The sequence below is a fragment of the Carlito syrichta genome, unplaced genomic scaffold (assembly GCF_000164805.1).
Source record: "Carlito syrichta isolate Samal-C Ts95f unplaced genomic scaffold, Tarsius_syrichta-2.0.1 Scaffold316368, whole genome shotgun sequence".
NCBI lineage: Eukaryota > Metazoa > Chordata > Mammalia > Primates > Tarsiidae > Carlito > Carlito syrichta.
This window is the reverse complement of record NW_007260464.1, coordinates 709,102-734,867: the sequence shown is the minus strand read 5'-3', so window position 1 is coordinate 734,867 and position 25,766 is coordinate 709,102. Positions and strand designations below refer to the sequence as shown.

The following is a 25,766-nucleotide window of genomic DNA, read 5'->3' as shown; positions in this document are numbered from 1 at the left end:
ATAAGAAATATGAATATATTAAAGATGGCAACTGTTTCCAACTTAACTTATAGATTTAAAATCCTCCAATAGAATTAGTTTTTGTAACACTTGGAAAAAAATTGTTTTAATTCTACCATGGGAATGAAACAGTGAGGACATTTAATAATTTTTTAAAAGGCCAGTAGGGAAGATTTGTCTTAACTAATAGCAGTTCTGTGATGTTGTAGGGCAGATGTTATTATTAATATCTCCATTTTAATAATAAAGCTAAAAAGAGTTAAGTCATTTGCCCTGAAGTGCACAGTTTTCAGGAGGCAGGGATAGAAATGACGCTTTCAGGTCTCCTCAACTCAAACCCAATAATTTGTCCATTCTGTCACATGATTAGAAATCTATTTCTTAAATTTGACAGACAGTCCACTGACCTCCATACTTTAGCTGATTGGGGATCCAAAAGATTTGGAGGGTTTTGTTTGTTTGTTTGTTTGTTTGCTTTTTAAATTGGTGCTTAAGAAAACAAAGTTTAGTTTGGTCCATTTACTCAGTTCAGGGTAAAGTTTAAGCTCTTAGATGATCTATATTACACCATGCTTTGCAATCGCCCTTTGATAACACTTCAAAGTCTTGGCAGTTTTATATCTGAATCAAAGTAGTCAAGCATGTCAGTGTCCTGCTACTGTTGCTTTGAACATGCAGCTACCAAGAGAGTGACCAGAACTCCATGGGTGACAGCCAATATGCAGACATGGGCTTCCACATCATTTGTGCCCTGGACTCAGACCAGTGATGAGAAAAAACCTGGAGGGCCTCCCTGGGAAACTCATTCCTCCACACCAATATCTCCAGGGACCAAGGAAGCCATGAACACCATCAGCCTTTTGGGACTGCCTGCTGGGATAATGGCCACGCCTGGCAGCCCATCTCAGATCAGCCCAACCTCTGGTAAGACAGGATGCTCACTTCTATCCTGCCCTTTTAAATCAAATTTAGTATTGTCTGATTTAAAAGCCTATGTAAATTTGTAAAATATAACACATGTGGAAAAGTCTTAAGACATAAGCAACATGATGAATGCTCATAAAGCAAACTCTTTCCTTCTTTCCTTTACCCTAACCCTTTCTTCCCAACTTTGAATGAATGAAAGCTCCTATTTGATGGGACTCTCCCTTTTCTTCTCTTATGCAAACCTACTCCCTAGTTTCTTCTCCTTTTTCCTGTTTCATGTCCATTAAACAAGTGACCCCTAGAAGTAGACATTGTTCACTCAAGACAGTTCAGTTGCCTTCAAGGCCTGGTATTAATATGTATTAATATAATTCCATTAATTAGATATACATTATGTATATACAATGTTACATAACATGCCCTAGTTACTTTTACAAATATTACATATACAGTAGTGTATAATCAGGTAATGAGAAAAGCCTGAGCTCTAAAAAGCAAGAGAAAAATTGGAGAGGGTGATTCCAATTTTGTGTGTGTGTGTATGTATTTGTGTGTGTACATGCATGTGTGTATATAATAAATATATAAACAAGAGAAAGCAAAGCAAAATAAGACTGGAAAGAAATTCACAACACATTAACCATATATCTAACCTTATAGTTCCCAGACTATAACCGGGAAATAGAGTCATACTGATTTTAATTTTCTTTGCTCCAGCTTCATGAAATTTTTATATTTTCTACTTATAATCAGACAAAAGCTTTATTCTTTTTAAAAATCACTTCCTCTGATACCTGAAATCTGGCCAGAAGTCCCTCTTCCATGCTTACCAAGTCCATGGAGGTCAACAGATAGCAACACTCTTCATCGCTGTTCTGCTAGTATACACAGACTTGACTTTCTTCCCCTCTGGGCTGTGTTCTCCTTAAGGGCTTATGTCTTTAACTTCAAGTTTCTGTGAAACAGTGAACATCCAGTAAGAGTTTGTGAAGTTACTGAATTGCTTAAGGAATAACAGGAGAAGAGTAAATGAATTTTAACAAACACAAATGCAACGTCTTTACTTCCGGCTCAAAATCTCAATTGCACAAACAGGTTTGGATATGCCATTTTGATAACTTTAACTATAAAAAATACCTCAGATGAGACACTATGTGTAGGAAAAGTTAAGGTGATTTTGCTTTGTCTTGGCCAGCTGTACAACAGTAACCAACACATCCCCAAGACTATGAAGCTTTGATCTCTATTTCAGACATAGTTGGGTTAAAATCTTGACCCAACCACTTACTCTGTTTCCTTAGGTAATTTCTTTGACTCCTCTGAGTCATGGAGCTTTCAGGGTTGCTGTGATGACTAAATTAGACAGCGTCTATAAGGCATTTGGCTCAGCACACAGTATCTTGAAAGCACTCAGTCGATGACAACTCCTCATAACTTGGCATTGCTGCCAGCTGCAGGAGACACACTTTGGGAAGGGTGATGACCAGCAGGACTCCCTCCAGTGAAGAGCATGCGTCTGCTTTTACCCTAGGTCACTAACCCTCTGAGACTCTGAGAACAAGTGAACTCTGTATTTGGGTATGGCTAAGGTTGCTCAACTTCCAGAACAACATAGAAACTCATCTGGGCAGCAAGCATCAGTGCTGGGAGCTTACAGCCCAATGTCTGAAGGGAAATCCAGAGAAGATGCTGATCCAACCTAAAAAACTAACCCCTTCTGCCCATCGCCATTGTGTGTAAATGTATCAGGTGCTTATCTCTAGCACTAAGGCAGCTGTCCACAGGAGCAGAAGCCATGTTGAATTGGACACTGCAACACTCACAGTCCTAGCAGAGGAGCAGAACAAGTAACGAGCAGTGTTACAACTGTGTGGGATTGAGCCTACGCTCTTGCCCTGACTGATACTCAGTCTCACCTCACCCCTCCACCTTCATCCTCTGGACTCCAGCCATAGTGAGCAGTTTCCTGCTCATGTCTCTTGGTCTTTGCATATGTGCTTTGCTCTGCCTGGAAGTCCCGTTATCCTCACTATCTGCGTGTGACTTGTTTTAGAGTAGATCTTACCTGCCCGGGCTGAATGGGTGTCCATCCTCCATGTTCAGGCTGCCCCTCAGTTTCACTCCTTTCTTTCCACTTATCCACACACGGGAAATTGCCAGCTTGAGTTTCTCTTTCCCTCTTCCCCTAGAAGAAGGCTGCATTGATGATTTTGTCAGAGGCTGGAATCTTTACAGCAAGGATAAAGTCCTCAAGTGGCCCTTACACTCAGGTTTAACAAACATGATAAAAAGAATCGTTGACCTGAGACTATGCACTATCATGAAACTGACAGGCAATTTATTGGGGGTGGGATGGAGTTGATGTGTACGTGGAGACTCAGATGATTGAAAAGCAAAGCATTTTCTCTTTGTCCAGGAGCACCCGTGTTGGACATTTCCCATTCAACACCATCACTTTCCACACCCTGTCATCATCTCTTACCAATATTAGCTGGTTTCTAATGTTATGGTCGGATTGCAAGAAAACAGTCTCCAATGTGCAGAGGGCCAAATTATGAATCCTTTAATAGCTGGTGGTTGACAGGGGCTAGTGCCAGAAAGATCTCTCGACCCTGAGTGAAGCAGGCAAAGAGTTTATAAAGGCAAAAACCACAAGTGGGCTACATAGCATGGGGTAGGAGAATAACGAACCAAAAACAAAAGGGAATAAAACATGAGGATGTGGCAGTGGGGACTTTGCAAAGAACAATCCTTTGGACAATTGCACTGAATTTTTGACTAAGGAGTTTTCTAAAGCTCCGGGGGAACAAAGATGTAGGTCTGTGATCATGAGAAAGTTACAACAGTCTCACGTTGGAGGGACTACATCTGGCTAAACAAGCAGCTAAGATGGAGGATTTTTAACAAAATGACATTACCTATGCCAAGCAAGCTATTACAGGCTATTATAGGTGTTACAGATATTTCACTAACGGCACCCATCATGCTGTACTACAGTTACTGATGGGACTTGTCCACTTGCTCTTCACAGTGGACAGGAGCACCTCCATGGGTTCTATTTCTTACTCAGCTCTGCTCTCTCACCACCCTGCCTGGCACCTGCCTTAACCAACATCAGTTGGATAGGGAAGGACTGGTGGCACAGGGCCTCTTCTCCCGATTAGGTCCCCCTAGAAGAGATGCAGGCTCACCTTCTCTCATCTCATCCCAGGAGCATTCACCACTGGCACACAGACTCAGAGTCCAACCAAGGCACCAGCCCCCAAAGACCCACAGACAGGTAAGAAGGCACTGCTGGAAAGAGGAATTCAACACCATAAGGAAAACATTGCTTAGGTTCAGGATCACGGTGGGATGGGGTGCCAGAGTCAGGAGAATGGTTTATGAGCCTTGCTGTGCTGCCAAATTGCTGTGGGAGCTTGGATAAATCACTCCCCCTTTCTTGGCTACCATTTCCCTATAGATTTTGAGGATGCTTTATGCTTAAGATGTTATGATTCTTTGACTGTGTATATCGCCCAAAGTCATTTCATTTTAACTTTTGGAAGGTCCTTCTTGCCCTTTGCAGGTGATCTTCCTGCAGAGTGGCCATTCACTCCCAGAGAAGAACCAGCACTGATCCCAAGACCCCACCAAGTTTCGAGTGAGTACCCACATCCAGTCACTTCTATTGCTTGTGTTTATTGTGACCGATGTTGTGTAGTAGAATAAAGAGAGGTGTGTTTGATACATTTAAAGTCAGGCTGCTGAGATCAGATCTCAGTTCAACTGTTTACTGATGAGGTGGCCTCTGACACTCAGCTTCCAGGATTTGGTTCCCTCAGTTGTAAAGCAAGAATAACCACAATTATTGTGGCCATTAAAATGCCTGTTATTTTTTTCTTTCCCACAGGGTTTTGTACTAAGTAAGATAATGTGTGTAGATGAGGTTTGTAACTATAGAGCTCTCTAGAACTTAATTCAGTCGAGGTCTATTGAGTGAATGTCTATTCAGCAGTGTGCTGGGCACTTTGCAAATGGAGGTTTCTCTTATAATGAGCAGAATTGTTAGCAAAGAGAGAGGAAGAAATAAAAGCCAATTCCAAAATGCACCCCATTCTGTGTTAAAGGACACCCACCCCTTTCCATCCCTGCACACTTCAGTTTCATGAATCTAGAGACAAATCATTTCCTGGGCCTGTACCTGGGTTTTCAAAACTCCTGACAGAGGACTTGAGTTTCTGTGGTTTTTGCTACATTTTCCAAGCTTTTCAGTCTCACTCTCCTCTTTTCTGTTGAGCCAGTTTCCATAAGAAGCTGACAAGAAGTGAGTCCTTCAAAGTTGGTAAAGTTCCCAGACTCCTCCTACTCCTGGCTGCCTTTATAGACTAGCTCCAGGACCATCCACTCATATGTCAACAGGGCATTATTAAACAGCTGGTGACTGCCCTGTATTCTCTTTCAAATCACCTCAAATCTGTCTCAGCCCCACTATCAACCTGCAGTGAATGCTGAATGGGCCTTTCTGACACAAAGATGTGATTATGCTACCAAAGGAAATTATATCCCTTTTTCCCAGGAGTTCTAAAGAAACAAACTGGGGGTGCAGGTGGGGACAGTTGTCAGACTGAGTTTTAGAAAACAAGTTAACTATATCTATATCTGTATCTATATCCATTTATATCTAGTTATATCTATGTAACTAGTTATTTCTATCTATTCTATTTATACATCTCTCTAATAAGAATTTATCATATCTATCTCTCCATTTACTCATCCACCCACCCATCTAGCTATATATCTACTTACCTACTTAATAAGATATTTATCATATCTGTCTATTCATCCATCTATCCATTCATTCCATCTACCTATCCTTCCTCTATCTATCATCTATCTTTCTATCTAGTTATCTCCATTATGTCTGTGTAATCTCTCTAGACATCTATCTATCTAACTATCTGTCATCTATCTGTATATGTAATGAGAAATATAATTACTAAATAAAGGGATTCTGGCATCTTCCAGTAAGTTATTCTGCTCATCTGTACACACACACAAAAGCATGCCACAAAACCTATGACATTTTATTTATTCATTTACTAAATATTCATTAAGCTCCTACAGTGAAGCTAAATTCTTCTTGGTAGGTAATGTAATCTTCATTAAGCAATTCTGGTGAGTTATACAGATGAAAGGAGACTAAGTTTTGAGCTCAGATCTAATTCTAAAGCTTGTGCTAATCATTACCCCTCTTTGCAGTACCTCTCCCAAGATGGTCTCCATGTGCAAAAAACGCTGCAATTTAAGGAAGAAAGTGGAAATATTATTAAGAGAAAAAGCAGTAAATGCTATGTGCATCCAGAAAGGAAGAGGTTGCTTTTAACTGGGGAATGGGAGGAGGGAGATAATCTAAGAGTTGATTGATTGAGAAAGTGGCATCTGAACGAGTTGAGCGAGGTTGTCGCTAAACATGCCTTCTGAGTAGAAGTATGGCTTAAACAAGGACACTTCGGCACAAAAGGATTAATGTTTCTCAGAGGCTTAGAACATCCTGTGTGGCTGGAATTCTGGTGCCAAAGTTGAGAGTAGTGTGAAATGAGGCTAAAGGTTGGCAAGAATGAGATCACGAGGACCTTGTCGCATGTCAAGGATTGCGAACCTCTTCTGAGGCGAGTGAGGGTGACACAATCAGCTTTGTGTTGCAGAAAGCTATCTCTGACTGCAGAGTGGAGATTGAGAGAGGAGACTTGGAGCAAGGAAACTGGTGAGGAGACTGCTGTGCTAATGACAGTCAGCGGTGCCAGCAGCTGGAATCGGGAGGTGACAGTGTGGATAGGGAGACTTGGGTGATATTTAGGTGACGGAACCAAGATGCGATGATGATGGAGTGAGCATGGGAAGAAAGAAAAAATCATGTCCAAGTCTGGGCAACTGAATGGATTTCCTGAGTGTCATTGCCTGAATTAAAGAAGCATGGATGAGGTGGGGCAGGGGAAAGGGGGCATGGAAATTAAGCCTTAGGAATGGCACCTGTGTTCAGGTCATGAAATGTGGTGGCTATGAGCACAGATTTGAGTCAGCTCGTGCCACAGTCACTCCTTTCTGTGTGACTGATGCCACTGCAGAATCACTCAGACCCTCAGTACCCTAGTCTATATACTTTGGATATCTACTCCCAGAAGATTGTATAGAGATTAAATGAAATAAGGTATGCAAAGAACTTAGGAAAGGGCCAGACACATAGCAGGTGCTCAAGGAAATTTAGCGAAAAAGTCATGTCACATTGATGGAAATTTATCAGTGTTCTGAGAGATTTAATGTTCTAGTTGATTCAAGATAAAATATTTTCTTTCTACTTAAAAAAAAATCTTCCTAACATGCTACTTCAATCCACTTCAATACATATATTACTGCTAAATTGCTATTTTCAAAAATGCAACAGCATGACTCATAAAAATATTAAATGAACACGTCAATGTGTCAAAGATGTTATTCAATTCACTAATTGATGAGGAAATCAGAAAGATATAAAGACTGGTTCAGCGGAGAATTTGAGAACCAAGGATTTATGTAGCCAGTCAAGGGAATTCTAAAATAAATTTGCTAACTAATATCTTGCAGCAATAAACTCTTTTTTTTTTAACTGGACAAAAATTCATTACACTTCAATCAGACAAAATTCACTTATCTTGCCACGGACAGAAATCACTTGCATTGCTCTCAGACAATAATCATTTATATTGTTCTCAGTTAACCTCTACCCCTTCAGGGTTGTAAAATCACCCATTCAATAAAAATCAATTCATGGTGCACACCCCTATTTACCCAGATGATCCCCAAAGAGTCTGCCAAACAGTAATCAAAACTCCACTAAAAAGATACCCAGTATTCCTTTTTACTTATTTTCAGGTTCTAGACCATTTTTCTTGATATTAATTATGAATCTTTATTGGAAAATTATTAGTAATATTGTAATATAATCTTCCAGTCTCCAGAAGGTAATCTGTATGAGAAGAGCACTCTTTTCCTTCTTATTCACTGTTGTAATTCTAGTGTCATCAGTGCCTGGCATGTAGTGGATACTGAATAACTTTTTAATAAATAAATTAGTAAGAATAAGAGCTATTATTTATTGTTCATTTCATGGCAGGAATTTTGCAATGTGCTTTGTGTAAATTATTTCATATAATCCTCTCAGTCACGCTGTATGACAGGGTAGGTTCTCTTTATTTCTCATATAAAGAAACACAGGTATAGCCAATCTCAGAAGAGCCAAAGTAGATAGAATTTTTAAAAACCTATTATCACATGCATGTTTATTGCAGCACTATTCACAATAGTAAAAACATGGAAACAACCTTGCTGCCCATCGAAACTGGACTGGATTTTAAAAATGTGGTACATATACACAATGGAATATTATGCAGCCATAAAGAAAGACAAGCATGGACTTCACAGCAACTTGGATGGATTTAGAGTCAATCGTACTCAGTGATCTATCATAGAAACAAAGAACTGAGTACCACATGTTCTCACTCATAAGCAGACCCTGAACATTTACCATAATACTATAAGCAAGGGATTGGCAGTAGCAGGATACTGCTGGGGTGGGGATAGGCTGTGGGACGCAACATCAGTAAGGATGCCTGATCTCAAATCAGGCAAAGTGGGGACCAAAGGGAGGCCCGAATTTTACCTGTATAATGCCCATTTGTATACCTAATCCTGAATTGTACACTATATCTTTAAAATAAAAAATATTTTAAAAAAATCTATTATCTTCTTCTTGTATCATTTACCTTTTTTTCTCCTAAATACTACAAATTAAACTTTAATGAAAATCTGGCTCACTGAAACAGAATTAATCTTCAACTTGTGAAGATAGAAAACTTTCAAACTAAGAGCCTGGTTCTCCAGTAACCCAGCATGCTGGTCTCATCTTTCCACCTGCACGCATACACACACACACACACACACACACACACACACACACACACACACACACGCACATACACACACATGTTAACACATACACAAATAGGTTTTCACACACACAAGCAAATTCACACACACACACACGAACACACTCACATACCTCATGCCTTCTCAACTCAAATTATTCTCCATTTTCCCCTCAACAAGTCATCCCCCCACATGTTTTGAGTCATTGAACACTCTGCCCCTTACACCAGAAGTGCCCTCCACTTGATGTGTTTCTGTTCATCATTTTAGATCACTGTTTAATATTTGCTCCTCAGTGAAGCTGTCTCTGATTTTCTCCAGGAACTTGATCCCCACCTTCTCTCTACCTATCTCTTGAAACTCTCACAGTAGCTCTATTGGCTAATGGTGAATCAACACTTGTTTACCTGTCTGTCTCAGAGGAATCTGAGATCAGGATAAGATTTATTCATCTGGCGCAGGGGTTGGCAAAGGGAAGATGTTTGTTAAACTCTCACTAATTTGACTTGTCTGGGATTGCATCCTCTAGGATGTCCTCACCCACTCCTCAAAGAAGGGGCCATGGAAGTTGCTCCTCTCACCCTGGCTATCCAGAAACTCAACCCGTGCTTGATGGAGCTGTGCCGTTTTTTCCAGCAATGCCTCTGCATGAGCCAGAGGAATCCCAGGACGGGGGCTGTGAGGTAATCTGACCCAGTTGTTGCTTTTCACATCCAATATTTATAATTTTCGTTTTCTGTGCGGCTTTTTGCAGGCCACAAGGTAGGCAAGCATTAAATCACAGATAGATGACATGGGGTACCTCAAGAAAGGACTTTCAGTGAATCCCTTAAGTAGAGAGCCACACCCTTGATAGGTACATGGAACCACATTCATATCTGGGTACCCAGAACCAAGGGAAAGGCCTGACACAATATGTATAACTGAGTTTATTTGGAGTTGAGTTGAGCTGAACTGAGCTGAGTTGTGTTGAAATGAGTTAAGTTGTGTTGAGTGAATATGAGAGGAATTGAGTTGCATTGAGTTGATGTGAGTTGAGCTATGTTGAGTTGTGCTGCATTGAGTTGAGCTGACATGAGTTAAGCTGTGTTGAATTGTGTTCCATTGAACTGAGTTGTGTCATGTCAAGTCGAATTACTACAGAGGACTCTGCGTGGTCCTTGAACTCCAATGCTCTCAGCCTGGCAAAATTTGCTAGAAAAGAATAATCAGAGGATGTGTCTGTCTAAATTCTAGTTCTTTCATAAATGTCTAGCAATCATACATCAGTCAAATGAGATTGTTGTCAAAACAAAATTAGAAGGCAGACCTTGCTTTATATTAAGAGATTTAGGTACGGACATTCTTTTTTCTTCCGGCAATGTTGACATACTATTCTTTCTTCTGGAGTATATTCTCAACTGTGAACCCAGAACCAAATAATGTAGATGAATATCCCTGCTCCAATGATCTGGGAACCAATCTGTCAGCCATTTAATGTTATTTTCAAAGTCTACTCACAAGATCCATCAGTTTTTGAAATCTCCATTATCTACTGCATGTGAATCTCAAACCCAAGTGTGAAGCTTTTTCCTGTCACCACTTTCTGACCCTGATGTTGGATCCCTCAGTCAGTGTGGACATTTCTTTCACTCAGAGAGGGCAGTGAGCAAGACCCATAGACCCATCACCCAGGGTGATCTTAAAGAAGAGAAAACTCTCACAGAAACACTTTCTATATTGTTTAGGATAAATCCACTTTATTAGACCCTTTACTCACTAACTCTTTGAATCAACAATATGTATTGAGCCTCTACTATATATCAGTGATGGATTGTGCTAAACCACAGGGATAGAGACATAAATTAGTAACGGAGGATTCCATAGCTGAGAGGAAGAAATGGTCGTAAGCACAAATTTAAATATAGCATAATAGGTGAAAGAATCAAGCCCTTCACCCAGGCAAAAACCTGCTATTCATATCCTCCTTGGAAAATATCACATTTGAAAACATCCACATTGCAGATATCAGCAGAATGTATAAATAGAAAAGGCATACGCTTTCAGAGAGAAGTTTGGGTCTAAATTCAGAGCACTAAAGCATCTGTTTAACTGGACTTGTCCGTGTATTTTCACTGAATAGCGAATTGTTTCAAAACTCATACACTAAATATAGGTCAAAAATACCAGAGTGGGAGGGCAGTATTACTCAGTATGTTTGTTGAATAACACAGAATCTGCAATTTAAAAAAACACAATTTAGTGGGGAAGTTGGCAATGTAAAGAGACAAAATTCAAAGCGGCTAACAAGTGATACAGCAAATCCTGAATACCATGCTGTGAACATCCCAGAGGAAATAACTAATAGGGTTTGCTGAAGGAATAGGAGTTTTCCAGGCAGAAAACAAGAAAGGCGATTCCAGGCAAAAGTAACAGCATGTGCAAAGATGAAATGACAGACAGCCTGGAGCATCTTAGGACCACTGAAGTGCTCAGTGTAGTTGCAGTGAAGACAGAAGACCACTGTCTCTGGCTTTTGTCCCTACTCAGAGCCACCTTGCCCTTTCAAGCACCTGGCTTACATCTTACAAATAAGTTCTTTTTTATGTTTGCAATAGAGATCTAGCTATCCCTCCAAACTTTCTAGTCCCTCTTCAGAAGAAAAAATATATATATATAACTCGCCCTGTTCTATTATTAAACTGAGGCACCCTAACTTCTCTTTCTCTGCACATCATCTCCTTCCCATGGTCATCTCTTGAAAATTGTCTTATTTAGGGTCTCCAGCACCATCCTTGGGACACACCCTCTCTCCTTGCAAAATGACAGTCTTTTCTCTCCTGGTGTCTTATAAACTTTGTTGCCTCAAGCCTCAGACAAAGGTCCATGGCTCCTGCTCAGTCCAGGCTATTACTGACTTCACACTGGGGACTAGGGTTCTGGTCTGGCGCAAGTGACTGGTATAATAGCAGGTGCTCAACACTAGTTTCAACTCCTCTTAACCATGGGCATTGCAACTGACTTCTGCCCTGAAAACAAGCACAGCAGGTCACCTTAACAGCTGATCTTCTTCTAAGACCACCCAATCTTTTCTGCATGAGAAATGCCTTCCCCAGTCTATGTGAGGAATCATTATTCTTGTTATTAATAAGACTTTGACTCCATTCCTTCCAAAATAATAACCATGACCGTTTGTCTGTTGTTCATTCACTTCTCCGTGTTTCCTGGAAGATGCCTCTGTGAGAGAACTTAGGGGTGAACCACACCATGATTAAGTAGTTTCTCTCCTGATCACAGTCATTCAGCCCGTAAGCCATGACCTCTGGCGGAGTAAATTAAGGCACAGAATGGAAGCTTTTTGGCTTGTGAAGGGTTATATTTCTGTGGTTGCTGCCATGTCAGTCTTGGTCTCAGGCTTTGAAAATTCACAGAGCACCTTATTTTGGCCCGTGTTTGTCTCCATGTAGTAATATCAGGTTCTAAAATAGATAATTTCCCCAGATAGTTTTATATCCTCTGTTGTTAGAAGCTAGCTAAGAATTTTTGCCATTGTTGTTAGGAAACATGCCTTGCACATTGTCAAACCAGTTGAGGAGGAATGGGATTAGACCATAGAACCATGGCCCCCAAAGCTAGTAGGCAGCTTAGTGTGCTATATGAAGGATGGGGTGCAAAGCCAGGCCGACCTGGATTTAAATTTAGGCTCTGTCACTGACCAACCTGTGTGGTCTTGAGCTAGTCATTTACTCTCTCTGAATCTCAGGTTGTTTATCTAAAAAATGGGTATAGCCCTGCCTACATTCTTGACCACATATTGCATAATTCCTGGAGCACCATTCCCATAAAAGGGCAGAATCATGCTTGCCTATATTGACAGTGCTGTGAGAACAAAATGAAATGAAATGAAATAATATACCAAACTATTCTTCCACAGTCCCTGGAAGTTTCCACCTCATGCTTTCTGATGAAGACATGGTTATGGTTGCTCCCTAATGACCATTTCAGCAGTTGAGCTGACCAAGCTTGATCTCCTATCTCTGATGCTTTTGAGAGGGTTCCTGAAGTGTGTGGGGTCGCAGGCTCACGGGAAAAGCAGCCTGGTTGGGCTCATCATTTATCTCTTCACTTCCAGATCCACTTCCTACTCTTCCTCTAGTCTGCTCTGCAATGAAGAAGGCCAACTTGTGCAATACACTTCCCAGAACTCCTTGCCAACCAGCTTCATGTTAGTTTATCCCATAGAAGACATTGGTACATGATTGGACGGCAGGAGAGGGGAGAAGCTAAGGAATGTTTCCCTCTTCCTTTCTGTTTTGGACACTATTTCCAGAAATGACTCTATCTCCTTTGGGTTTCCAGCTTTCACAAGAAATCCTCACATCAGCCCCAGCTCTGTGGACCCAGCTGCCACCAGAAGCCACTGCCTTCTGTGCTCTGGCAGCAATACATCCTCCTTCTGTCCCTTCAGACCCAGCCACTCCCTGCAGCAGTTAGTTCTTTCAACTCTCCTAACCCTTTTATGACTAATGCACGGTATTAAAGTCCCTCTATAGAATCACCTGGGTTCTGTTTTCCCTGGCAGTGTCCTAACCCAAATATTGGTCTTACTTCCTATTAGAACGGCAGTGTGTTCTGGCATGGAGTGGGTTACCTGGATTAGAATCCTGCACTACCACTTGAGATCAGGGTACCCTCGGGCAAGTCAGTTAATCTCTGGGTCTGAGTTTCTTCTGTTTCACGGTTTCCTGCAAACTGGGGGTGATAGCATCCAGGAAACACCATGAGTTTTACTTGAAGGTTAGTTGCACAACTCCCTAGAGCATGCTAGAATCATAGAAAGTTCAAAGTGGAGCAGAAATGAGGGAATGTTTAGCTCAACCTCTTCGTGTATCAGATGACGGATTGAAAGGAAAGTGAATTCCTAGAGTGATACAGTGAGTCACTGGCACAGCCAGAACTGCAGACTCTTCTTTCTAGTAATGTGATTAGTAATCTTTCATCACAGCCCTTTGAAGCAATTCATGTTGCCCCTGAATCAGAGCAGAATATTATTTTGCAAAGTGTGTGCTACATAGTTAACAATAGCTGCACTCCACTCTCTTTCTCCACCTTCCATGAAAAACAAACAAACAAACAAACGAATGAGCTCCTATTATATGCTGGGCACTGTTCAGGAGCTTTCCATAAGCTATATTATTTAATCCTTACATAACCTGCGAGTGTAAGTTCTATTATTGTCTTTCATTTATATAGGAAGAAATGAAAGTCCAGAGAGTTAAGTTATCAGCCTGAAGTCATGCATTCTAGTAAGCAGTGGGGCTAGGACTAAAAGTAAGTTTTGTTGACTCCAAAGTCTGAGCTCTTCTCTGACACCCTATAAAGATGGTCCAGGATTCCTTGCTGTAAAGAATTAGCCATACACTTATTATAGTTATGTGCTTACTTTAAAAATTCTGACTGTAGAGCTACTCCCTGGGGTCCCCTCCAGCTGCGGGAGTTCTGTCTTCTCAGTAAACACTGCTTTCTTTAAAAAAAATTCTGATTGTCTTCTTTTTTTTTTTTAAGTGAGAAATCCAGATTTATTGAGAGGACAGAAAAGCTCCCACAGAGGGAGGGGACCCGAAGGGGTTTCCTCGTCTTCTAATAGCCATCACAGGGTAGTGATGGCTCCCAACTCTTATTTAAATTTTTAGGTACTGTCTTGAATACTATTCCTGGTTTCTGAAGAATGCAACCTATATCTGTCAGAGGGTGAAAAGGTTGTCGCACTCACACAGTAAGTACACAGCTTGACTGTGTTGCAGCTTTGCAGTGAATGCGTTCTATGAGGGGCTTCTGAATGATTTCCTTGCCATAGCAGGAGGTCCTAGGAGTGCTGTAGTTCATCTAGTCATTAATTCTAGACAAAGAGAGTTTACGGTATTTCTGATTCCCCTTCAACTAACAGTTTGATGCCTGCAGTAAGTGTAGATAAAACAAACAACCACAACAAAACCAGGAGTTGGCCTGACCAAGCATTGTTGCTCTCTTTCTGAATTTAAGCAAGTCTCTTAGCCTCTGAGTCCCCATGTAAGTTGAACAAACAAACAGGCTGGGTGCGGTGGCTCATGTCTATAATCCCAGCACTTTGGGAGGCCAAGATGAGAGGATGGCCTGAGCCCACAGGTTCGAGCCCAGCCTGGACAACTTGGTGAGACCTCGTCTCTACAACGAATCAAAAAATTAGCCAGGCATGGTGGTATATACCTGTAATTCCAGTGAATTGGAAGCATGAGGTGGAAGAATCACCTGAGCCCAGCAAATTGAGGCATGCCACTGCACTTCAGTCTGGGATATAGAGTGAGACTCTGACTTAAATACAAACAAACAAAAATAAAACAGCAGATGCATTCCATATAAACACTGAAATTCCTGACCAAAGAAAATTGTATGCAAATTATTCAAGGAAAAGAAGACAGCATGGAGTACTAGAAATGAAGTATATGGTTCCTGTCTCCTTGTCCTGGTAGCTTCAAAGCTTCATTTACACCCAAATATGTGGGTAGCAGCTTTGTTTATTTTTCTCCCACTTCTGTAAACAAAAGTGAGTGGTCTGGTCTCTCTGATGCCAAAACCAATGGCTTGGTCATTTTATCATGCCATCAACCCAGATTATCTGATCAAGGAACTCTGCTCTTCTAAAAATCATGGAACTATATCAAACTGTGAAAAATTTCTGCTTAGCATAACCTGAATATAAGCTGAGTGTTCATGTGGTCCAGTCTTGGCAATGTTTTACATTTACACAAGCAAACAAACAAAACAGTGTAGTCACCCAATTTTTCTTTATAGCTTTGAAGGAGCATCAGATGGGGTCCATGTTAACACTTCCTAGGCACTCTTTTTATTCTTTTTCACCCATTATCTCTCACATCTTGCAAGCCACCATCTCCAAGCCTCTCTTTCTGCTTCATTTTCCAACTTATCACTCAATAACTCCTGAAATCAAGTTCTCTGGCTCTTCTCCTGGTGTCCATCTACCTCCACTTCTTACTTTGCTTTGCTTCTGCCTCTTCTCTCTCAAACACAGGTTCTTCATTTCTGATGCAAATCCACCATCTCACTTTTCCTGTGTTCTCTTTCTACTACCATCTTCATTCAGCATTGAAAAAAAAGACAAGTATTAGGAAATTAGGAATGGGGAGTTCAGAACTCAAAGACAGAACTTCCTCTATCTGATGTGGGGAAGGGAATAGGAAGACTTGGAAACACCTATCTTGATAGTTCTTCTTTTGTTCCTTGTCACATTAGAATCTACACACACACAACATATTACATTTACCGAACAACGTATTAATGAGTTTAAATTAGCATCATGCATGCTAGGGAGATGATTTACATACAGTTGGGTGTTGGAAAAGAGTCCTGGGCAGAGAGTAGAGAAATGGAGTAGAGCTGCTCCTTACTCAACTTTGCTGCTAATGGGCCAGGGGTTTTGCATGAATATTTTCCACACTTTGACACTGACTCCAAGTGACTCCTTGTCCTGCACTTGCCTTCTGGAAGAGCCTAGACCATCACTGGTGCTGCCAGAGGTGAACTTATGTCTCTATAGTGTTTTCGTCTTAGTACCGTTTCTTCTTTTTCTTTTCTTTCTTTCTTTTTCAGCCTTAAAGCAAAAATGCCTTGAGAATATCTGCAAGTCTGTGTGAGGCCTTGAAAATAACACTAGGGCCTAGACAATGACTTCGGGGGATATCTCATCACCCTGGCTCTCATGCCAAATGGGCTACATTTGCAGAATTCATTCAAGCTCCAACTAGAACACCAATGAATGGAAAATGGCTATTTTTGAAGCATCTTTTTTTTTCTCTCCTGTGAATCTGTGTAAGATATTGAAGATAGAAGGCCCATGTTAAAGACCTCACAATGCAGTGATACTGGACTCCCCTGGCTGCTTCAAAGTCATCAAAACTTAGTATCAATGCTCAAAAATCTCCTACAATGCTTGTAGCAGTGCTGATAAGTTAAGAATTGAGAATGGGTGGGCACACAGGTTTGAACAAACCAATTCAGGCACAGAGATCCTGATATAATACCTGAGATAAATCTGAGACTTTCAGAAGACAACAGAAGGATGAATTAAGAAAGACTGGTTCTATACTCTGTAGAGATTCACATATAATTTTTATTTTTCTAATAACTTTTCTATACAGTTAGCTAAAAATTAATTGCATACAACCAATCAGACTTGCCATATTGTGAAATAATCTTCCAAGCCCCCTTTAAAACTTTTTCATCAAGAGGTTTACAGTACAGTTTTTTTTATTGATCTCTTGTCTGGATTCCTCTTTTGTGTGCCTCACAGTATTCAGGGGTCCCCGAGAACACTCTCAGTCTCCATGATTCACTAGTAGGACTCACAGAGCTCAGCAAAAATGGTTATATTCCCATTTACCATTTATTACAGAAAAACATTAGCAAGGGCCAAAGGCACACTAAAGCAGTGTCCAGAAGAGCCCCAGCACAAACTTCCAGCTTTCTTCCTCGAGTGGTCTTGCACAGTTAACAAACTTCTCAGCAATGATGTATAACAAAACATAGAGAGTGTTGTCCACCAGAGATACTTATCTGAGTTTTTATTGGGGATCAGACAGGTAGGTCTAGTGTACCTGCATGGCTGAACTTAGTTACTCAGTCTCCAGTCCCTCCAGAGATCAAATTGATACTGCAGGACTTAAGGCCTCACCATAAATCATGTTAGCATAAACTATCCGTCTGGTCCAAAGTTTCAGGTATACAGAGATACTCATCAGGAAGGATATTCCAAGGGTTTGGAGGTGATGCCCCAGGACCTGGTCAAGGGCCAGACCTTTCTTTGGAAGGTGCAGAGTTTGAACTCCATACTACTGCCCAGTCAACTCTTAACTATACATCCACATGCTGATAGGGTCCCTTTATTGTGTCAGGTCCCTTTTAAATTATTTCCAGCTTTGAAGTTGCTCCAATATCCCTGTAAATGTTGAATCTCTATGCAAAGCATTACTAAACAAGTTTGCTCTCCCCAATGCTCCTACGCAGACCCCTTTTAACCTCAGTACCAGGGACAGCTTTCCTTCTGGTGCCTGGTGACTTCTTTTCATGCTCTCACCTTAGAACTCTGCCCAGTCACTGGTTTTCCATCCCTTTGTGATCTATGGCTGCCCTTTGGGGAGGAAAGTCAATTTTTGTTGATGATCTAAGTACCAAAATAGTTTCTTCCATTGGAAAACACTTTAGTGCCCTGGCACTGCCTGCGAACAACGAGGTACTTGGGGAGGTAGAACTTGAACTTCGGGGAGGGGAACTGTCAGACACTTCTCTGGCTAGTCATACACAGAAAGATTTCTTTCAAATCTTCAGAACACTAGAGAGACCCTCAAAGGTATGCAAATATCAAGCTCATAAATACCTGTTATAAGTATGGGTTTGATTTAACTGAACCCTAAAGACTTTTGGCAGGAAAAGATCTCCAGGTTCTCCTGAGAGTAGCTTAATATCAGGGAAGGGCAAGGATGAATTGATGGCTTGGGCCCCAGACCAGGGCTGTTCACTTACAGGGAAAACCAGTGTGGACTCAGCCACCCTGTACTTTGGGAATAATAACTGAGCTTGACTACAACCTTTCAGAAGCTCAAATGGGGAGTACCTCTGAGGCCTGCATAGGGATGTGTCCTATTGTCAAGGACAAGGGCTCAGAGGACCATATGGGGCCAGCTATCTACAGTCACACCATCTGCTATAACAGCTGCAATGGCAGAAAAAAAAAACAGGACCCAGGAATGACTGACCAGTCCTGGGAGCCCACAGGTCTCCTGAAGCTTAAGGGAGCGAAATCAGTCCTGATGTAGGGGATGGTTGGGGCAAGGAGGAGGCCTCCAGGGGTGTTGCTGATCTGGAATTCCTACCAACTGGTTCACTGATGAGGTTAAACAAGATGGGACTGTTATTGTACCCAAGTTGAAGGAGATTGTGTAGTCACACGTGTAACATCATTAAACTGAATTCTTCCTGACCGCAAAGGTGCAACTGCATTTATATTTCATGTATACCCCCACAACAAGTTAAGTTGGCAAGAGACAGAGAGGGAGGGAAGGAGAGAGGGCAGGAGAAAGGAAGGAGAAGAAAGAGAGGAAGAGAAAAGAGGGGAGTGAGAGAAAGGGAGAGAAAGATTGTGTTTGTGTTTCTTGGCCCCAGTGTGTGTCTCTATGCGTTTCTAATATGCATTTATTTCCCTACGGCTGCATAAATGCACTTGTGATGTGGTTTTTGTGTGAGTGAGAAATGTAGGTGCTATTGTAATGAAATTCGCATTTTTTTTTAGTTGTAGTCTCACTCTGTTGCCCAGGCTAGAGTGCAGTGGCACGCTCACGGCCACCACAGTCTCGACCTGCTCTGCTTATGCTATCCTTCTGCCTCAGCCTTCCAAGTAGCTGGAACTACAGGCATGCGCCATACACCTGGCTAATTTTTTTTTGATTTATCGTAGAGATGATGTCTCACCGTGTTGCCCAGCGTGGTCTCGAATCCCTAGACTCAGGCAATCCTCTCACCTCAGCCCCCCAAAATGCTGGAATTGCAGGCATGAGCCACTGCACCCAACAAAATGCATGATTTTATTTTTATTTTGATTTTGAGTTGGAGTCTCACTCTGTCGCCCAGACTGGAGTGCAGTGGCCACTTCCGGTCACCGCAACCTCGACCTGCTGGGCTCCAGCGATCATTCCGCCTCAGTCTTCCAAGTAGCTGGAACTGCAGGCGTGCACTACCACTCCCGGCTAATTTTTGATTTATTGTAGAGATGAGGTCTCGCCAAGTTGCCCAGGTGGGTCTCAAACCCGCGGGCTCAGGCAATCCATTCACCTCAGTCTCCCAAAGGCGTGGGATTACAGGCTGAGTCACCGAGCCCTGTGACAAAATACACAAATTTAAATTCTCATGTAGAGCAGACCTTTTTCTCCTATATCTGAGTTCTTGTGAAAACTTCACTCTCACCAAAGATCAACAGAGAAGGAAAAGGGGGAGGTTCTAGGAATCTTGGAGGTCATCCGTTCTCAATCAGGGATGATCTGACTGCCCAGGGGACATCTGGCACTGTCTGGAGACATTTTTGGTTGTCACAGCATGGTAGAAAATGCTGCTGACATCTAGTAGGTAGAAACCTGGGATACTGTGACACACAGGACAGCTCTTACCAAAAATAACAATTTGGTTCCAAATGTCAACAATACCAAGATTAATATTCCCTATTATAGGCCATGGGAAGAAAATGAAGCTTCTCAAATCCCCACGCGATATCTAGAATAACATACCTATGCAGGCTGTAATGACGCCCAAGCACCGTGCAGTAGCTGTGCTTCTGAGATGCTCAAAAAAAGATTTTTTTTTTTAATTGAGCTGGAGTCTCACTCAGTCACCCAGACTGGAGTGCGGTGGCCGCTCCTGGCCACCGCAGCCTCGACCCGCTGGGCTCCGGCGATCCTTCCGCCTCAGCCTTCCGAGTAACCGGAATTACAGGCATGCGCTACCACGCCCGACTGATTTTTTGATTTATTGTAGAGATGAGGTCTCGCTGCCCAGGCAGGTCTCGAACCCGCGGGCTCAGGCCATCCACTCACCTCAGCCTCCCAAAGGCGCAGTATTACAGGCTGAGCCACCGAGCCCTGCTCAAAAACAGATTTTGCTACAACGAGCCAAATGTCCCCATTGACTTACTAGCTTTAGAGATGGTGGGTCTTCTGTGCTTGTGAGAACTGATGAGAAACATGGCAGCCTCCTCTCCATACACATGAGAAAAAATGGTTAAGGATCTTCAAACAGAAGCTTCAATGCCTGGGGACAACTACCCATCTGAAGAAGCCCTTCAGCAGGTCTCCCATAAAGGCTCCTCTGTGCCCTGATTAAGTCGCCTGGGCAGTCCTGCTGCTGCAGGAGGCAGTGATTGAGTGGTCAGTTCAGGGGGCTCACAGCCAGGCCAACCTGCACCCCAGAATTGATCCCATGACACGTGAGCTTCCACGGGTGCCTCAACCTCCACCACCCCATTTATTCACATCTGTAAAATGGGTCTAACACTCCTAGGGTGATGGGAACTGCTGTAGGGGTGATGAGAGCAAAATCCTATAAAACATTGATGGCACATGCCACAGGCACTCGAGGACTGTTAGTTCTTGTTAAAATCAGAAAAGAAACCACTTCACAGAGAGATATGATGAGGAGAGGGGAGAAACTAGGATTTCAAGAGGCCCCATACCATGCAGTGAACACGGCTTATGCCGTCCTCCCAGTCCTAGGAGGATTATCTCCATTTAACAGATGTGGCAGCCAGTGACAAGCTCAAGACCACATACTGCTTCTCAGTAGCAGGGGAGGCAGTGGCACTGAGGATGTCTGAGTATGCAGCACCATCTCGCCGTATCCCACAGCCTGGGCAAAAAAAAATCCCTATAGGAAAGAGGCATCATGTTCCCAGGTCTGAGGCCAAAAAACATTAAAATCACCCCAGAGATCTTCTTGCTAGGAATTAACTAGACCAGACAAAGCCAGCCCTTTTGCTCATGGGAGAGCCCAGGTGACTTTCATCAGTCTTTCATCTCCCCAGAGTCCCCCTGATGACCCTGAGACATAATCCATGGGCCTCCAAGTGTTTGAGGTGGGTGGGGTGGGGTAGAACAGGGAGTCATTGTTCTTTAATGAGAGCCTAGGTCTCCTCTGAGGCTCAAAATGGGGCCCGTCATATGGAGCATTCACCTGTTCCAAGCCATAGTGTCCTAAGGGCTTCCTCCCCTCAGAGGCAGCCCACCTGCCAAGGACCATGAAAGGCTGCCTTCTTGTTGTGAGGAGGGGAGGGTCCCATGACGCAGGGTCTTTTCTTGGGGTATAAATGACCCAGTCTGCCTCTGTTCAAAGTCAAGCACTGTGTACCAACTGCATTCGAGTGAAGCCCTCACGGTAGGCACCCACTGTTTCTGACGGTGTGGGAGGCAAAGAAGAGAGGAGGGAAGAAGGAGGGAGGGAGGAGGGGCCCAAAGGAAAAATGGAAGGAGTGAGGTGGAGGGGGGAAGGGAGGGACGGAGGGGGGGAAGAGGCAGAGGGTGTGGAGAGAAAAAGAGTGGGAGAAATGGGTGGGAAAAGAGAAGGAGGGAGGAAGGGAAGATAGAATAGAGGGAGGGAAAATGGTGGGAGACCAGAAGCGGGCGGGACGATGCTCTTAATGCTGTCTGAGACCTGAAAGCTGCTCCAGGATGTAGCTACAAATCCAAAGGCACCCTGAGCCCTTCTGTGAGAAGCTGCAATGCCAGACGAACAGCACCTGGTGAATTCACCTGGGCAGGGGAAATCCACCGCTCCACGTCAGTGAGGAACCCACATACCTGCATGGGCCGATGACCCTGCCCAGGGCCACTGGTGCAGAAATACAATCGTCATCCATCATGGGCAGGCCTTGCCGAGTCTTTAGTATGCGCCAGGCATGGTGTTCTGCCTTGACAAGACCTATCCCATTTAATCCTCATGAGGCTCTGATGAAAAAACATTATATACATTTTGCTGCCCAGGAACCTAAAGCTGCCTGGCTCAAGGCATCCAACAAGCAAAAGCAGAGGCTGAACTCCCCCACTCCTGCCCGGGTCTGTCCAGCTAGCAAAGTCTTGCTCTCAGACACTGCCGAGATGCAGTGGAAGTAGGTGTCGGGAGGCAGGTTGGGGACCCAGGACCCCAAACATAACCAGCAGACCGAGGTGAGGCCTAGGGAGCCTTCTCGGTCCCACGAAGACAGCATGGTCCCCCACAAGGCCACTGACAGCCCCTGGGGCTTCCTTAGGCAAATTGAAAGGCAATGGGTCCCTCACCCAAGGGCACCTGGCTTGGCCAACGGAAGGGTACTGGACTTCAGCAACAGCCCCGCACCATCTTACACCAAGACCTTAATGGGCATGTATTGTAGATTTGGGTCGCCTCACCATTGCTCAGGGCTGACTGTGTGCTGTCACCTTCTGGCTGGCACTGCGACTTCCCATCTCTTGGCTGTCAGCGGGTTGGGGGTGGGGTGTTGTCAATTGTAGTGTCTCACCACACCCCAGTGAGTGGAGGTCCACTCGGTGGGGCCTCCCAAGCAAGTGTCACCACTAAAAATTGTGACAGTTATGCAATCAATAATTGCTAGTCTGCCTAGTTTAGATTGAATGACTGGGCCTGGGAGTTAGGGGCAAAATAGGTGGAGGAAAGTCAGACCGGCCCACCTCCGTTTAAAGCCTGGGTCTGACCATGGTCATGGTGCCCCCTTTTGGACAAATCTAGTCTTGGCCCTCTCTGAGTGCTGGTCCCTCCCTGTCCAGAAGGTAAGGCGACCGGAGAGCTGGAGTCTTAAGAGTATTGTTACCTGACAGTAGGTGGAACAGGGTCAGTGGAGCGCCTGACCCAGAGAGTGACCCAATCAATGGAATCTTGCATTTAAAGGAATAAGGTCCTCAAGTTTAGAACTTAGTTTCTAAAAACGGTGATAAAATAGACAACATTGTGGTGTTGGCCACTTTTAAGTGTACAGTTCAGTAGCATTTAGGAAATTCACATGGTTGAACAACCATCCTCACAGTCTATTTCCAGAATTTTTTCATCTTCCCCAGCTGAAACCCTGTGTTCATTATGTAAGAACTCACCGGTCGTCTCTCTCTATAACCTACTGTAAAAAATAAATTAGGCTGGACTCAGTGGCTCAGCCTGTAATCCCAGTACTTTGGGAGGCCAAGATGAGTGGATTGCCTGAGTCCACGGGTTCGAGACCCATCAGGGCAATTTGGTGAGACCTCATCTCTACAATAAATCAAAAATTAGCTGGGTATGGTAGCGCACACTTGTAGTTCTGGCTACTTGGAAGGCTGAGGTGGAAGAATCACCAGAACCCAGCAGGTTGAGGAGTGCTACTACACTCCAGTTTGGGAGACAGAGTGAGACTCCAACTCAAAAAAAAAATTAGAACAGAGTCAAGGTTACATCTGTAGCGAGGTCACTTTTGCTCATTTGCAAAAATAAACCACTCTAAGGAGGTGGAAGTGGGGCACCCCCAGGGTGACCTGGGGGCTGCACCCCCGAAATGAGCACGGCAAGAGAAAAAGAACAACGCTCACTGTGCTGACTCAACTACCTTCCCAAACAGGGTGTTAGGAAGCAGCACAGAGGCCTTCCTTGTAACAGCTACCACTTGCTGAGCCTTTAACTGCAGGCCAGAGGGTATCACTGTAATTCCTAATGTTTTTGAGCAACTTTTGTATGTCAGGCACTACTGTAAGTGCCTCACATGGATTAATAACAGCACTGGGCTGGGAGTCAGGAGACCCGGGTTGGGGGCAGTCTTGCCAATCCCAGAGCCTCAGTGATCTCACCTGTGACCTGAGCATCTGGACTAGATGATTCTCATGCCCTCCAAGTTCAGACATGCGGGCATCCTCTCACAGTGTGGTGGTAACGGTAAAATATCCCACAAGGTAAGTGTCAGGGAGTGACTATATTGTCCAAGGTCAGGGTGGCCCCAGTCCTGTCGGTGTGACTTCAACGGGGTCTCTGGCCTCCCCGGAAGTGCCTTCCCTTGCTCGCCAGTGAGTTTCTGGGGCACACCAAGCTCTGCAGACTTCCATGTCTCGCCCTTAGTTTTCAGTCCAGTTTCATGGCCTGGGAAAGAATTATTCAGAATGGAATCTCCGCAGAACAATCAGAGAGATGTTTTTCTAATCTTGAAAATGAACCTGTTCTAGGAATTTGTGAGACTGAAAAGGTTCTACGTAGAGCGTGATGCCTAAGGAATATCAGAAAATAACCAGATTGCGGAAGAATGCTTGAGAATCTCAAAGAACTCACACTCTACCCTTTTTTATTCATTTAACAAACATTTGAAGGTATGCTAGATCTTGGGACAGGTTCCTTGAGTGGTGATTCTACCGTTTATCATGTCTTCTCCTCTGGGACACCTTCCCCAATACCAATCCCTACTCACAGGCATTGTGACCCACCACGGCCCTGGGTCCAAATGCAGGGCCATCAGGATATGGGGCAGACTCCATCTCTGGGAGAACAAGTTGCAGAAAATGCTTCTTCCTCCAGGTTGATGCAACTCTGCAGAGGTCAATCTTCATAGTCGAGCACTAGCTGCATTTCAGCCTCTGCTTACTCGCTTGGCAAAACACCTTTGTGCAGTGCACAACATGTGAAACTCTTCAGCAGCCCTGGGTGTGCCACGAGGGTAGCATTCATCACGCTGTGTTATTATTCATATATTTTCCTAAAAACATATCCTAAAGCAGAATATGCACAACATAACCATATTACAAATTTTAGGGAATTATATTCCCAGAGGGCTAAAATGATTTTTAAAATCACTTTTTTTTTTACTGTTAAATATATGATTGGCTGGCTTGAGTCCAGTAAGTGTCTATTGAAATTAACTACTGGGCAGCCACGATTAAAATGCAGTGGAATGCCTGGACTCTGCGCATTTTGCCTCTTTTCCCCAAGAGCATCCCTGAAGCATGTCAACTGACCCTAGGACTGTAACAAAGTATCTAAAATGCCCACAAGACAAGGAAGGGGGAGAAGGCGCTGACCTTTGTTTTGCTAGCAGGCAGCGCCACCTTGCGATCGATAAGTGTATTCATATGTTAAGGGACGGGCGGCTTGCCTAGGGTATCTTTGGAATGCTGATGTATCATAATGTAGGGGTCATTTAAAAGTCAATGCTGAGGTGAGTGGATTGCCTGAGCCCGCGGGTTCGAGACCCTCCTGGGCAGGCAAGACCTCATCTCTACAATAAATCAAAAGATTAGTCGGGCGTGGTAGCACGTGCCTGTAATTCCGGCTACTCGGAAGGCTGAGGCTGAAGGATCGCCGGAGCCCAGCAGGTCGAGGCT

General features: G+C 43.5%; 1 protein-coding gene across 1 annotated transcript in view; it reads left to right on the top strand.

Moving 5' to 3' along the window:
* HHLA1 (HERV-H LTR-associating 1) overlaps nucleotides 1-16,541 on the top strand; it is a 41,090-nt gene extending 24,549 nt beyond the window's left edge. The window contains exons 11-16 of the mRNA XM_008074205.1: nucleotides 679-924; nucleotides 4,139-4,207; nucleotides 4,496-4,570; nucleotides 9,401-9,554; nucleotides 14,544-14,626; nucleotides 16,498-16,541. Of these exons, the coding sequence (XP_008072396.1) occupies nucleotides 679-924; nucleotides 4,139-4,207; nucleotides 4,496-4,570; nucleotides 9,401-9,554; nucleotides 14,544-14,626; nucleotides 16,498-16,541 (671 nt within the window). The remainder of the gene's footprint in view (nucleotides 1-678; nucleotides 925-4,138; nucleotides 4,208-4,495; nucleotides 4,571-9,400; nucleotides 9,555-14,543; nucleotides 14,627-16,497) is intronic.
* The last annotated feature ends 9,225 nt before the right edge of the window (nucleotides 16,542-25,766 follow it).